General features: G+C 37.2%; 3 protein-coding genes across 7 annotated transcripts; 1 reads left to right on the top strand and 2 right to left on the bottom strand.

Annotated features, from left to right (window-relative positions):
• Nucleotides 1-76: 76 nt before the first annotated feature.
• On the top strand, nucleotides 77-2767 carry ZCW7. Its single transcript, XM_021428315.2, has 5 exons — nucleotides 77-737; nucleotides 804-945; nucleotides 1504-1663; nucleotides 2056-2253; nucleotides 2423-2767. The coding sequence occupies exons 1-5, from the start codon at nucleotides 215-217 to the stop codon at nucleotides 2426-2428; spliced, it is 1029 nt and encodes a 342-aa protein (XP_021283990.1). The 5' UTR covers nucleotides 77-214; the 3' UTR covers nucleotides 2429-2767.
• A 433-nt stretch (nucleotides 2768-3200) lies between these two features.
• On the bottom strand, nucleotides 3201-4512 carry LOC110416986 (uncharacterized). Its single transcript, XM_021429144.2, has one exon. The coding sequence runs from the start codon at nucleotides 4304-4306 to the stop codon at nucleotides 3569-3571; it is 738 nt and encodes a 245-aa protein (XP_021284819.1). The 5' UTR covers nucleotides 4307-4512; the 3' UTR covers nucleotides 3201-3568.
• Nucleotides 4513-6284: 1772 nt separating this feature from the next.
• On the bottom strand, nucleotides 6285-10221 carry QQT1 (P-loop containing nucleoside triphosphate hydrolases superfamily protein). 5 transcript variants are annotated; one of them, XR_016351245.1, is made up of 12 exons: nucleotides 9897-10221; nucleotides 9431-9581; nucleotides 9278-9322; nucleotides 9110-9189; nucleotides 8656-8730; nucleotides 8024-8127; nucleotides 7761-7917; nucleotides 7592-7679; nucleotides 7107-7179; nucleotides 6876-7007; nucleotides 6503-6627; nucleotides 6285-6402 (listed from the first exon to the last, which is right to left on the bottom strand). XR_016351245.1 is itself a non-coding variant. In XM_089783672.1 (12 exons), the coding sequence occupies exons 2-11, from the start codon at nucleotides 9520-9522 to the stop codon at nucleotides 6568-6570; spliced, it is 906 nt and encodes a 301-aa protein (XP_089639798.1). In that variant the 5' UTR covers nucleotides 9523-9581; nucleotides 9897-10221; the 3' UTR covers nucleotides 6285-6402; nucleotides 6545-6567. The 5 variants fall into 5 exon arrangements, 3 of the variants coding, with proteins under 3 accessions (XP_089639798.1, XP_089639797.1, XP_089639796.1); XR_016351246.1 differs by lacking the exon at nucleotides 9897-10221 and adding an exon at nucleotides 9689-9824; XM_089783672.1 differs by having other exon boundaries at nucleotides 6545-6627.
• Between the last annotated feature and the right edge of the window lie 4293 nt (nucleotides 10222-14514).

Below are 14514 nucleotides of genomic sequence, written 5' to 3' on the forward strand. Positions count from 1 at the left end.
TAGAGGACTCCGCTGTCTTTTTACATGAGCCCTGCGTTATTCGGGGGAATTTGGTTAGTATTTTCTTACTCTGTCCGTTTCCTTATACTTTCCTCGAAGCAAAGCCTTTGAACATGTATACGTCATCGTTTAAGCTGATATTTCCCCTTCAAACCCTAACAAAAAGGATTTGCAGACGAAGCTCGAAACTTGGAAGATTGTACGAAACGGAAAAATGCGACCGTTAGAGACACTGCCGCCAACGGAAACCCTAGAAATCGAGAACGGTCTGTCACTTGCTCCGCGCGTGAAACTCAATCTCACAATCCACCCTTCCCTCCCTTCCATTTCGAAGCCCATTGACGAATGGCAGCTAAAGCGAGCCCTAATAGATTTTCTCAAGACCTCACTCTCAGTCTCCGTCACCGTCCCCGAAGAAGACCTCCAAATCAGACGGCTCAAAGACCTCAAGAAGCGGAAGCGAGACGAGCCGGTCGCCCACGGCGCGCTGTTCATTCGTGACCTCGGGTTTTTGAATGGTAGGAAGAAGAGTGAAGAGAGTGATAATGAAGAAGAGGATGTGAAGGAATTGGAAAAGAAGGTTTTGGATTGGAGAAGGTACGTAGCGGAGAAAATGGACGGGATTGAGCTTAATCTTGAAGGAGTTAAGTATAATCTTAGTGTTGAAATTCCAGTTTCGGATGACTTTGATAGAATGAGGAAAGGCTGGGAGGAGTTATACGCGTTTGGAAATCGAGGTTTGTAGCAAGCTTTTTCGTTTAAGAATTTTAACTATTTTTTTTTAAGTTGAATTTTGATTGTAGGTTATTCGAGGGGAGGAAGGCAAGAACCTGATACGATTGTGTTGAGAGGGGTTCCATCGCGGTGGTTCGCAGAGCCAAGAGTTTCATCCAAGCCGTCGATGTTGGTGACACATACTATTTTTTCAGCATTTGGGAAGATAAGGTAATTCCTTTTTTTCATTTTCTTTAGTTGCTTTGTTTGTTTTGCTGTTTATCGAATTCTAGTAATTATGTGAAGCCTTAGTTGTTGAATGTGTGGAAACTCTATGGTGCCAATGAATAAATGTAGTTTTCCTGATGCTTTTAGAACGATGCGAAAGTTGGAAACTTACCGCCACCATAGTTAATTGCATGAGCTAGATGAAATGTGTCAGAATACACGTACATGATATCAGGAGAGTCATTGATGTTTGGATTTCATTGCTTATTGTTGTCATCGTGGTCATTTAGATTCTTACTCTATTTTGTATTTAGGAGAGTCATTGGCTTTAGATGCTTATAACATTTCTCTTACATATGAAGACTGATAAATACAATATGAATTTGTGATAGACTAATACCATGTACCTTTATTGTAATACTTTTTTCATATGGTTCCGGTATGGTAGCATGCACTAATTGCTACATGTAGAATATATTGTGTTTGTTCTTGTTAATGTTACTCTATGAATATTACCTGATTGTACGTTATTCTTGTGGTTGCTCGTTTAATCCTCAATAGGAATCTTAATGTTGCTGAGGACGATGATTTCAGTAAGGGGACAGATGAGGATGACTTAGACATAGTTTCAGGTCTTCACTGTAAGATCGTGGTTCAGTTTGAGAAATACCGGGATTTCTATAATGCACTTAAGGTGCTATGTGGTCGCTCATTACAAAAGGTATGAGTTCAGTCCTTGATTTCCCTTTTATTATTATACCTTGGGAGTATTTTGCTCCTGAGCCTTGCAAACCATGGCTTTAGTTGTGTCTATGCTGTGGATTCAATGGCACACCACCACTAGTCCTTTGGTTTCCACACAAGAGCTTATCAGTGTCTTAAGTCTGAAATGGGAAAAAGAAAGTATTGCATGGTTGATACTTGACTGTGCTCGTCATTTTGGTGTTGTCAAATGTGATATCAAAGATGAGACTTTTTTTGAGTTATTCAGTAGCATGGCTAAGTTTAAATGGTTGTGGATTGGGGCGAGGTTTCAATTGTATTTATAAATTTTATTATTTAACAACTATAATCAGTAGTTGCTGATATCCAATCTGATTCACTATTGATCAGCAAGGATCTCGATTAAGTGCTGATTATGAGGTAAAATGGGACAAGGATGGCCTTTTCCGGAATTCAAGAAGTCAAAATCAAGAGAAGAGCAGCCGGATGCAGGAACCTGCAGTAGTAAGATACAGAACTGAAGCTCCCAGACGTGAACCTCATGTATCTCAGTTCACTACCAATGATAGACGCAGAAAGAGGTTTAAGGTCAGTGTTCATCTTAACCAATGATAAATTAGGGGTTAAATAGGTTTTCTTATATATTTTTTTCAAATCGTCTATCTCGCATCAATACTGGTTTTTAAGTTGGTTGACTCCATCCGTAGCAGTTATTCATTTATGTAGATTGTGATCCTCTTTTCTTCTTTGAATGCAGGAATAGAGATACTGCTGCACATTTTAAAAGATTTATGTAGATTGATCTACTAGGACAGAATTGCAGCTAAATGACGGATGGATTTTTGCATTTGCATTTTGATATCCTCAAAGATTTATGTTTATAATCCCATGGAGTGATGCAATGTGGGAAGCTTGTGCATTGCTGCGCCCGCGCCCTCCTTACCTCTCTTTATTCTTTTTGAGATGATGCTAGAGTTCAGCACATCTTGTACAGACAATTGGTAATTTGATGCTTTAACCATCATTGCGGTCTCATAAATGTACTGAACGGCATGTCATGGACAAAGTATTTATGGATTTATTGCCCCAAAATTGGGACTCAGTGGGTTCTTTTATTTAACCGTTTCGGAATATGTTTTTGGTTTTATTCTTATTTCCACTAAATCTTAAGGGATCGTACTAGAAAAAGAGTTCTAAGGTTTTGGGTTAAACACTAAAGATATGGAAATCCATGGTTTGGGCTAGAACTGACCGTATGTCTAAAAGGTTTTCTGACTTTGGGGGATTTGGGCTTGGACTCCGAAACCCTTGGGTGAGTTTTAGCTAGAGCTGATTTGGCTTTTGGGTGGATTTGGGTAGCACTTAATTCAAGTTTCAACTGCTCAAATCCATTACCCATATATTTATAAATGGCCCGGCAGCTCATTTGTGAGTCTTTATATCTAAAATATTAAAGCAATTTATATCAATCTGTTGTTATCCATCTAGATCAAAGCAAGAATCACATGAAGATGCTCCACGTCATTCACAAGATATTTGACTTTAAAATATTCAAAATCAACATTTGGAATTTCCCATAATCAAAGTTTCATGTCCAAGAAATTTTCATCAAGCAACCTGAATTAGAATTTCTCTCTAATTCTAATTCAACTTTATAGACAAAGATTTACACTGTAGAACATGTCCAAGACTGATTGAATTCTGAATTCTGAATTCTTCAAGCCAACCCCGAAACACAACAGCAAGAAATGGAATTTACATTTAATGACACAAGATCAAAAAAAAAAATCCAAAAGAATTAAGAAACAAGAAGAAGAAGAAGATCAGATAATCTTCTTGATCAGCTTTTCCGATGGTGATCACGTACCGGAGATGATTTGTAACTCTTTGGAGGAGAAAATCCTTAACTGACCAACTTGTTTGCACTCGACTTTCTGCCATACTCTTTCTTCTTCATTGATCTTGTAACATTGCTGGAACTCTTTCCTTGAATTGTAGGAACTATGTACCACCCAATACAAGTAAATAATATTGTAACTGATCTTCCGAAAAACACCAACAGCAACAAAATCAAGACTACAAATGCTGGTAAATAATAAGAAGGCCGTCTCCACTTTTGCAAATCCATATTCCATGAAGAGCCCTTTTTATTCTTCTTCTTCTTCTTCTCAGTCTTTTCACTAACTGCTTGCAATCTTGATATCTTCTTGATTACTTCTTTCCCTTCATCTAAGGTTTCGATTGGATGCTTATCCAAGACTTCTGAGTCCATATTCGTTCCAGGCTGACCCTGGGTATCAACAGGTTTCAATATTTTCTCTTCTTCTCTTTTGTCCTTGAGCTTTACCACAATCGGGACACAATCTGTCGAGTTCTTGTACATAAATCGAACGAACGATATGTCTTGTGAATCTGTCTGTGAGTAAATCTTTTGCCTCTTCTCTTCAAGTTCAGCTAAGAGCGCAGAAAACTTGTCAAGGCCACGGTTCGAGTAAGGGTTCTTGTTATCCCTGTGGTTGTTCTTACAAAAGCCGTTTCTTCTTGATTTTCTTGGTGTAGAATTTGGGCTGCTCCAAAACTGATCATCATCATCCTCTTCTTGATGATTGAAACTGCCGCCGCAGATAAAAGGCTGAAACATCTGAAGGTGGTTTATGGGGAAAGTTCTTGTTCAAGACTTTGGATTTCGTTTGTTTTCGATTGAGACAGAGGGAAGGGAGAGCCACAGGACTTAATAAAAGAAGTCCTGTGACAAGACTGGATCCAAACCAACCAAGTCAAATTTAATGATTTGAAAAAACAACACAAAGAAATCCCTCCGAGTAATAGAAGTTTCCTCATGGATTTCGATATCCTTTGACTTGTCCTAGGGAACGATAAAAATAATAATTGTAGACTTGGAGAAGGGGTAAGTATGCTGCTCTATGTCAAGTTTATTCTTTCTAGACCATGAATGAATGTGTAGAAAAAGTTTGCCGCATTGAATAATCTATAAAGGGCTAAATTTTTAAACATAACTATTGCTTGGAGCTGAGGGCTTGGAATGGTATTGGATTATTATTGACCTATAATCAAAAGGATGATGCAACAATAGTGGAGTTATTATAATCATTTATACTGTAATTATTAGGCAAATACTTTCTAGATGAAACACCCAAGAATTAGTTGACAGTTGAAAACGATATGGATTAGTTGGCTAGGTGAAAATGTGGACATGGGATCATTCGGCCGGCACCTGGATTCAGCTGTCTTTCACATGATCTGCATCTGTAGATTTGCTATTCTCATATGAAATCTTAGACTGCTAGTTTTCTGCACAATTACCTGGTTTCATTCAAGTGATTTTTATTCTTCTTAGGTTGTTTAATAATCCTCAAGTTGGAAACAAGAATAATTAAGGAGAATATCACTTTAAGTCTTACATATTCTATTTTGTTATATAAAGTATATAGCATTATACCTCGAGTTCAGGGTTTTCGTTTGAATTCCGCCTCACCTATGCAGAGCATGTCGATCAAACCAAAACGTTTAACCCATTTAAAACCTTAACCATGAAAGTCGCATTCCATTGTTTATTTGGAGACTCCTCTCCTTTTTCAGAAGTAAATAAACATATTCTCGGCTTATTCTTATGTCATATATTAATTTTCCTGTTTTGATTTGTATGAGTACACAGGTGGAAAACACGTGTTATATTTATCCTTCAATCGCTAAGGATTTCAGCAAATTCAGGGGGCAAAATATCTGAAGAAGGGGCCCTTGAAAGAAGAGTCAAAACAAGAACAAAATTTTTGATGAATTGATGGTTCCTTAAGCGGAGTTGACTAGACAACATTTCTTCAAAATTATCATACAATTAGACAAAATTATGTATCATACTTAGGGAAATGCATAATAAATTTGAAAAATAATTGATAACGCCCAGAGACAAAACCTTTGCTTATCCCTAACATGAACTGGAGGTTCCAATTTGTTATACCCTACACATTGTTGCCGACACGTGACATGTCTGTTTCATTGCAAGGCAAAGTGAGACTACTAACACAATGCCAAAGCAAGGTGTTTCTCCAATTGCTGGGAGACCAGAGAAGAATAGAAATGGAACCCAATACCTATCCAAAAACAATGACTTCCTCCTTAAATATATGGCTTTGGATTTTTCCAAGACGAAGAGGTCCAAATTTCTTCAGGGAAACGTTGTAGTTATCATCATATTCATCGTACACATGGTAGAAACCATTGCTTTGAAACGTAGTAGAGAGAATATTCTGGGCAATGTACATGCAAAAGTCCAAATCAAACAAAGACCCGTATGTGCTTACTTTTGTTGACTTTGGTTGTTATCACTCCGTATGTGTAGTCTGACTATGTCCAAACGCTTCGTTTGGAAGATCCTTTAAACCTCTCAAACACTGGGAAAAGGGAATGAAATCAAACGAGGACAATGGTGGAAACATTCGTTTATTGCAGGAGAAACAAGCTCTCCACAAGCCACCATTCCCTCTAATTGAAGTTTCTTAATTTTAATATTCTTAGAAGGGGCACCTTCTTGTAAAGTTTTTCCTCTTTTTTTTTTAAATATATATATTTTTATTATACAAAATTGAAGTACAAGGGTATGATGCAAAATTTAAAATGGGATTTTAAACAATAGGGGAAAAAAAAGAAACAAGAGAGGAATTGTCATTGTTGTATATCCTGTTGATCCACTATCTTAATTTTGTCAGACCACAAGACCTACAATAAGAAAATCAAAAGCCATATAAACTCGGGACTTAACAAGCTTGAATGCATAAAAAGCACATATAGACAAGAACAAAAATGGGAAGGCATATACAAGGAAGCAACTAGCTGACCCGTAGGCAATTTAGGCACACACCATTCTCCCACCAAAAAGCACTCTCAATCATCATCATCAAAATTTTCATCATCCTTTATGTACTTCTCTTGCACCGCTGCAGCTGTGAACTGATTCGTTAAGAGAAACTTATAAAACCATCAATAAATTGAAACATTAAAAACTATGGTAGAGTAGGATAACCAATGATCAAGGAAAAAGCAAAGTCAAGCCATAAACACAGTTAGAATTTATCTATCAGGCCCAAAAATTTCTGTAGAATGGCCTAATTGCTCTAAAGTACTTCACAACGCATGTTAGCTACACTTTCTGATGCTACATGGATAAGGGCATCCATGTAGATAAAAGGATATCTGTAATAATCCCAATCAACTTGTCGTACTGCAATCTTGCTGAATTCAACTGCACTGGCATCTATACCAGCAAATATGTATCCATTGCTCTTGTCAATAAGCTTCACAAGATTCCCAACGCTCTCCTTATCCTGAAAGGAGAATGTGCTTAACAGAAAATCCACATAAAGCTATAAAATGCAGAAAATATGAACGATGTTAACTCAAGAAAGCTGCAGTTACAGGCATGCCTGAATATCTAAGGTTGTGAAATTGACAATACTAAAGTCTTCAATTACGTCGCAAAGCTCCTTTGTAAGTTTTCTGCAAGAAGAATTTAGATGATTAAGAAGAGCTCTAAAATTAAGGGGAAGCTAAGATTTAGGGTGAATACATTAACAGCAACTAGCCTGGTTATGAACTGTCAACCAAACAAGACTTCATGAAAAGAAATTATGGTTTCATCTCATAGTTGCATTTCAATGTCAGCCTCTGAAAATTCCAACTTTTATGCAATATCATCTCCTCAATGCTATATATATAAGCATCAAAATGTAAAATTGAGGATAAGTTTATGAATCCCAGTCCAGATCAACATATGAAGGACTTCATCCAAAACCAAAGAAGTTTAAACTTTTAATCAAAAACCTCTTAACATTTAAACTTATCAACAAAGGAAATTTAATGTCTTATGCTTGGTTTAAAATACAAAGTTAACAAGTCTGCCATAACAAACCTATACTTAGCAGAGCGGGGATCCTGATCAAGATGGCGCTGCAAATATGATAAACCTTGCACATCTGTGTAGAAATCCAGATTGAAAGCTGCAACACATCAAGACAAGATGATTAGCCGTGACTCCAACCACTTTGAGGCTTGGAACAGAATTGATACTACAAACTCACCCAGCTTTCCATAGCTCTCAATGAGGTCAATTTTAGACAAGACATTGATGTGTGGAAGCTCCAAATGCAACATGGTAGATAAAGAGAGAAGCAAAGCACTAACATACTTCCCAGGGTCACTGCAGAGGTGGGCATCAACTAAATGTACAGCAGTCAACTGCATAAAATAAATAACTCAACTCAGATTACAATCATAACATCAAAATAATGAGCTGAAGTCACCTTTAGGTCACATGCTACTAAGACAAACGCCAGGACCATACCCTAAGATTTAACTTTTTAATGAGCTTCATGACAACATTCTTGGCATTTGAGTGAAGAAAAAATAGTTCAACCTGGCCGGGAAAATCGAACAGAAGATAGTGATCTGCAAATTATAAAAATCATGAGAAATATAACTGTAATAAGTACAAAAACTTACTAATCCCTGCATAACAACAGGTGCAGTAACGAAATAGAGAAATATATCAACCAATAACTTCACTATACCTACTTCAGAGTACACTAGATATCAAATAGTTTCTTGCCCAAAACAAGATGTCAATTATCTTGTTACACAAGGATAAAAATGCACATGTTAGTCCAATATAGAAACTCTAATCATTAAAGCATTAATATGTCATTAGTGGTTAATGCCTTCTACATGTTCCTATTGTTGGTTTCCTAGAGAAATAAAACCTGCAAACACAGAAATGCACAAACTTGACTGTTCAGTCATGCTTGGGGCTCTTTATCAAAGACAAGCTCAAATTGTTCTGCATGCATCAACACCATAAGCCATTCTTTAAGAAAGATGTATGGTCTTTATAACTAGATGCATGCTATGCTATTTATCAAACAAAATCAAGATAATGGTCCAAACTATTAAGAAGAAGAAGAGGCAGAAGATACCAACCTTTCAAAAGAGGTTCCAGTTTAGACTGCAACCAGTCAATATTCTTCTCTAAAAAATCCATACAATAGACAAGACCTGGTTGTACGCAAAAAAATACATTAGATACCATCGGACCATCAAATCTGAACATCATAATGAGTAAAAACACAATCCATGCACTTCCAATTAATTCTGTATCCCACAACAAACCATCAAATACAGCACAGTCATTGAGATCTTTAGGGAAATATCAACAGAACCAGCATTTACAATTCTGATCCGCAGAAATTCCTCTGACTGATCAACAGAGAATCTATAAAAGGCAGGACAAATAAATTAAAACATCAACCCCTTCTAGAAATGCCACCTGCCTTGATTTACTCATTTTATGATTTATCTGATGGGAATTTCTGAATCCTTTTGATACAGTAGTAGACCAAAATAAAGCGGTAAACAAGAAAAAAAAAGGGTGCACCTCCATTAGGCCCCAGAGAATGCTCCGCCATCACATCACTTAGTTTTATGAGATCCTCAATATTGATAGCACAGTCATAACTATATTCATGTCAAGGGCATTTCAGGTCAACAAAACTTGTAGGACAAAGAAAACAACATTATAAATAACTCCCAATTTGAAGGATACGGTAACATATCATTGGCTGGATCCAAATTGATTACAGCAACCTTTCTGCATGAACAATGGCATGGGAATAGTCAACTTCTGGCACATATAACAATCTATCTAACAAGAGTGCATGCTCAAATGAAGAAACTAAAAGCGAGAAATAGAAACAACCTTCCAATAAGTTTGAGGAACTGAGACATGCCATTGCAGTAAGTAGTCTTCCCTGATCCAGGTGGACCAATCACCACTTGCCCAAAGACCATCCTATTTCTCTCTTTATATATTTATATTGGTGATGGAAATTTTTCCAGCTCAAGAGTGCCTGCAAGAAGAGGTAGCTGGTTTCAGCAATGCAAGCCAGTAAACTGCAAAACCCAATTTGTGTCTAGAACCAAACAAATATACGAAATCATCGTTCTTAAACTTAACGTGTGTTGAAAAAAACTTGTTGCAAACACATGTCCAAAGGGTTTTCTCTGCTCACTTTCTAAAGGGCAAATCTTTCCAATATATCTAAATTGGAATCCAATGAACAGTTGGATTAAAACCAAATAATTTTATCGGATTCCCTAAGACACCAAATTGCTTGCTCCAACCAAACATGCTCTAAATGAAATCAAGGAATTTCCATTTTTACCTGGTCCAGATGGTTGTTGAAGGTTTTCACTTTGGTGTAGACGTCAAGACAGAGAATTTCCAAGTTAAAAGTTGCTTCTTTTGCGACAAGTTACAGTTGAGGGTTTTGGGTTTAACCATTTGACATTGAAGCAGACGATGGGCTAGAGATTAGAACGTTCCGGGCAAGAGAAAACCAATTGGGGCAATAAAAAATTTATTCCAAACCTCCAATGAAGGAAGAATGGAGCGCCCGGAGAATCGAACTTGGGACCTCTCGCCCTAAAGCGGGAAGGGGAGAAAGCGGGCCGGATCAACTCGGACCCAACCTTGAGTTTGGTTGAAGCATGCTTGCCGGGAACAACCATAATTTTTAAAGAGGAGAGAGTTGGGCAGGCCGTATATAAATTTTCACATTCAATTATTTTATTTAGTTACTTTTTTACTATTATGTGTCTATTTTGATTAGTAAAATTGTTTAATTAATTATTAAACATAAGTTCAATTCCGAAAAAATTATTAAACATCAGCTAAAAAATATAATGAAAATAAAAATTTAATTAATTAAATTGAATAATTCATAAAACTGTAAGTAATAATTTTTTCAAAAGTTTTTTAAGTAAATGAGGGAATTATATATCCTTTCTATTAAATAAAAAATTTAAATACTTTATATTTTTTAAAATAAAAAAAAACTGTGATCCTGAAAGTAACCAGACAAATTTTCTAGGAATAATCATAGTGAGGTGGTCCAAGCGGTAGTTGTGGCACATGGTTTACTGTACAGTGCATGATTACACGCTGTAATGCTAAGTTGATAACCGGCACATGCACATGAAACTTTTGGAAATTTTCTTCTTGGTCTTTCGGTTCATGGGGACAGTAATACTAGCTTCTAAAGCTTTTTTAACTCATAAAGTAGTAGCTTCTAAGAATTGTTGCCAAAGCTTGCTCAAAATACTAGATTGAAAAGCTTTAATTTCTGGATTGGTTAACTATATTTCTTTTTGTAATTTCAATAGCTTCTCATATTCAACTTGTCATTTAACATGTTCTGTTTGGTCCTTGTTTAGATAGCTGGATGGATTCAACAGCATCGAGCACTCCCGCTGACTATAACATGGGCCAAGGTCGAAGTGCTTGTGATCAGTCACCACCCATGCTCTCCAGTGTTCGGAACCCTTCAACCGGGATCCCACCAGTTGCAGCAACCTCCAGACTCACGGCCCAGGCTGCACCAGCAACCACAGCTAATGACCCAGCTGATGCCACTACCCGTCTCCCATCAGATGCTTCAAACCCACCTAAAGGCAAATTGGGATGTGTAACTACCATGGTATGGGGCCATCTTACCAAGTTGCCTTGTATGGACATTGCTGACCAAAAAGCCTCTTGCGGTTATTGTGGTAAAGTAATTGAAGTGTCCTGGTACAAGTTCCCTAACTTTGAACAACATTAACAATAATCCAAAGACCCTAAGTTTTAGAGCTATATCATCTGGGACGAGGGAGAAAATATTAGCGGTTCATCACTTGTTACTTGGAAATTTGACCAAGAAGCTTGTAGAAAATATTGTGCTAGGATGATCATTCTGGATGAGTTCCCTTTTAGGGTGGTACAGCATGAGGGATTTCATGACTTTTGTAGCATTATGCAACCTCGATTCCAAGTTCCTTCGTGGTTCACTATTGCTAAGAATTGCTATGACATTTTTTTGAGTGAGAAAGAAAGTTTTTCATGTACTTGAAAAGATCAAAGCTAAGAGTTTGCCTCAGTACTGATATTTGAAATTCTAGGCAAAATCTCAGTCATTTCATTGATCAAGAATGGATACCATAGGATCTCGAATTTCAGTCCAATTCTTAATCATTCCAGTTGATTGGAAAATGCATTGCTTGAATGGGAAGAAGATAAAGTTCTCACTATCACAGTAGATAAGCAAGATCTAATGACCTTGGTTGCCCAAATGTGAGAAAAAAAGACTTGAGAATTGGAAGGGTAGTGTTTGAAAGAGTGAACATTTACATGAGGTGTTGTGCAAACATGTTTAGTCTTACTGTGAAAGAGGGTCTGAAAGATTTTGATAGGTTAGAGGAAACATGTTTAGCCTAAAGGTGATGATTCAATCTTTCGAATCAGGTCTGTTGTGAGGTATGGGAGGTGATCCCCTGCAAAGTTGCAAAGCTTTAAAATTGTGTGTAGCAAGAAAAATACGAGTAAAAGCCTCGTTTGTCTAGGTGCAATTCAAGTTACTTGATATTGGAAGCTATTTTGAAGTTTCGAAAAGCTTTTGATAGGTTAGAGGAACCAGATGTCAAATATAAAGCCGAGCTTAGGGCAGCAAAAAATGGGGGTTTGTCTACTGACGAGGATTGGGATTTTGTTCGTGGATTCATGACTTTTTTGCATACCTTCTATGAGTCCACTTTGCGCTTCTCTGGTTCTTTGCGTGTCACAGGCAAAAACTACTTTCATGTTGTGTTTGGTGTTGGGATGCATATTAAATGCATTGTTTGAGCATCATGCTTCAATTGTCGGTAGTTGTAATGAAGAACCGAGTTCTAGTTCCCAAGCAACAATGAAGGAGGAGGAGACTGATGATGCCGGTGATGTAGTAGCGTATGCCTTGCCAAAATACAAAAGAAGGGCAGAATCACAATGCAAAGAGGGGACGTCAGAATTGGAAAGGTACTTAAAGATGATAAACATGAGCCAGATGATAAGAACTTTGACATATTGTATCGGTGGAAGATAAATGGTTGGAGATGCATTAGCCATTCCTGTGTCTAATGTCGCCTCTGAATCTGCTTTAAGTACTGGAGGGCGTATCCTTTATCCATTTCGTATCTCTTTTGACTCCAAAAATGGTAGAGGCCAATACATGGACACAGAATTGGCCAAAATTTGCACCTATGCCGGTTGACAATGAGGAGTAATTAGATGTTTGGGAAGGCATTGAAACAGAAAAGTATTTTTAACCTAACTTGGGGTGTTTATGCTTCTGTTCTGCTCTTTATCTATCATTCTTTTTATTTTTTATTTTTATTTTTTTTGAAATTTCATTTGTATTGAAGAAAGGGGGAACCTGCGTTCACCACTTACAACAATTTTGCAAGGTTATGCCCCAACTAAGGACATATTCCCTGTACACTTTCAGAAAGAAAACAATTTAATGAATGTTATATGTTGGCTCAAGTTTCTAGGAATAATTTTAGCCCAAATTACTATTTAATTGGGCTGCAAATTAGGCGAGATGTTATTTCTGAGTGGGGCACTGGGGAATGAGGGAAAGCTGTAAAGGCATTGATTGATTTTCAATTAATATAATTGTACCTGGTTTTTTGGTTTCATTTTCATCATTGTCAAGAGTTACCTTACAACTCCCATCATTTCAGTCTCATCTGCCATTAGCCTTGTTTCATGCAACAGAACTTTGTGCCCCTTCCGGTAACTCTCATCCCATCATCATGGCTAGCTCCTGACAATGCAGTAAATTTCCCTGTCTTGTTTGAAGAATTCTTCAAACAATCTCAATGCTTACAAATGAAGAAAATATAGAGAAACTCTGTCTTTTGAGGTTAAAGCAGGACTGGACAGCTGGGTATAGAGGATGGAGTGTGCTGGCATTTCAAAGCCGTGGGGTCCCCTAACTCTTGAAGCAAAAGATGCTTTACTGGAGCAGTAGAAGCTTACTTCTTTACCATTTGTCGATCCATTTTTATGCCCCTTTTCTTTTTCCCTTCATTATACAGATTCAAGCTTGAGTATCAGATACCACTACGTCCGTCATGGCTTGTTTAATGTTTTTTAAAATCTTTTTCCATATATTTAGAGAGTTAATCTATGCTTTAGCCTGCAATAGGAGGTCAAGCAGAGCAGTTAGCAACGGTTTTTCATTTTTTTAATCAAGCGTGAGATTTGGTATGAGAAAATAAGGACCATAGATGGGGAAATCAAACTAATTGCAAGATATCAGCTGCTATGGTCCCCTCTATCTTGAAAAGAAAAAAAAAATCATTTTAGAAGTAATCGCATGGTCCTCAGTATTGCTGCAGAACAGATATTCTTGGGGGGATTGATATTGATATTGGTGGGAGAAATAGGCCAAAACTGATTTTGAAAGCCAGCAAATAAGGCTCCCATCTTGCTTTGATGTCTGGGTGAATTAAGGCAAAAGCAGCTCCATAATGCAAGCCTAGGATTGAAACAATTACCGACAGGACATCTGCCCTTTTGAAGGCTTCACCTAAAACAAGGCAGTGGTGGCTTACATCACTTGGTAATTTGGACCACTCACAGAGATTCCAACCATATTCATTATTTCAAACACATCAATAATGTAGCTTTCAATTCAATAAGCATATTTAAGCAACTGTTACCTCTACAAGTAGATTACTAAAAGAGAATTCAAAAATTAATTTGAGGAACAGAGAGGGATAGAAAAATATCTTGAGACAAGGGTAGTTAGGTGCTTCAAGGTTGGACAAAAATGATTGGCAACAGACACTTTAATTATACAACTTCTCCTTTTGGTCTCCGCAATCCATTGTAACCCCATTTCTCCATCTTCCCTTCCCTTATCTCCTCTTCTTTTCTCATTCCCATTAGTCTTTCTGAAAAATTAAAAAAAAAAAAAAAAA

This window comes from Theobroma umbraticum, unplaced genomic scaffold (genome assembly GCF_002168275.2).
Source record: "Theobroma umbraticum cultivar Fairchild unplaced genomic scaffold, ASM216827v3 scaffold_51.0, whole genome shotgun sequence".
Taxonomy (NCBI): Eukaryota; Viridiplantae; Streptophyta; class Magnoliopsida; order Malvales; family Malvaceae; genus Theobroma; species Theobroma umbraticum.

Coding starts and splice junctions, on each gene's coding strand:
- ZCW7 (XM_021428315.2), top strand. CDS start 215: ATGCGACCGTTAGAGACACTGCCGCCAACGGAAACCCTAGAAATCGAG. Junction 738..803: donor ATACGCGTTTGGAAATCGAG/GTTTGTAGCAAG, acceptor TTTTGATTGTAG/GTTATTCGAGGGGAGGAAGG. Junction 1,664..2,055: donor GTGGTCGCTCATTACAAAAG/GTATGAGTTCAG, acceptor ACTATTGATCAG/CAAGGATCTCGATTAAGTGC.
- LOC110416986 (XM_021429144.2), bottom strand. CDS start 4,306: ATGTTTCAGCCTTTTATCTGCGGCGGCAGTTTCAATCATCAAGAAGAG.
- QQT1 (XM_089783672.1), bottom strand. CDS start 9,522: ATGGTCTTTGGGCAAGTGGTGATTGGTCCACCTGGATCAGGGAAGACT. Junction 7,918..8,023: donor TTAAAAAGTTAAATCTTAGG/GTATGGTCCTGG, acceptor TATTTTATGCAG/TTGACTGCTGTACATTTAGT. Junction 6,628..6,875: donor TTGATTGGGATTATTACAGA/TATCCTTTTATC, acceptor AATCAGTTCACA/GCTGCAGCGGTGCAAGAGAA.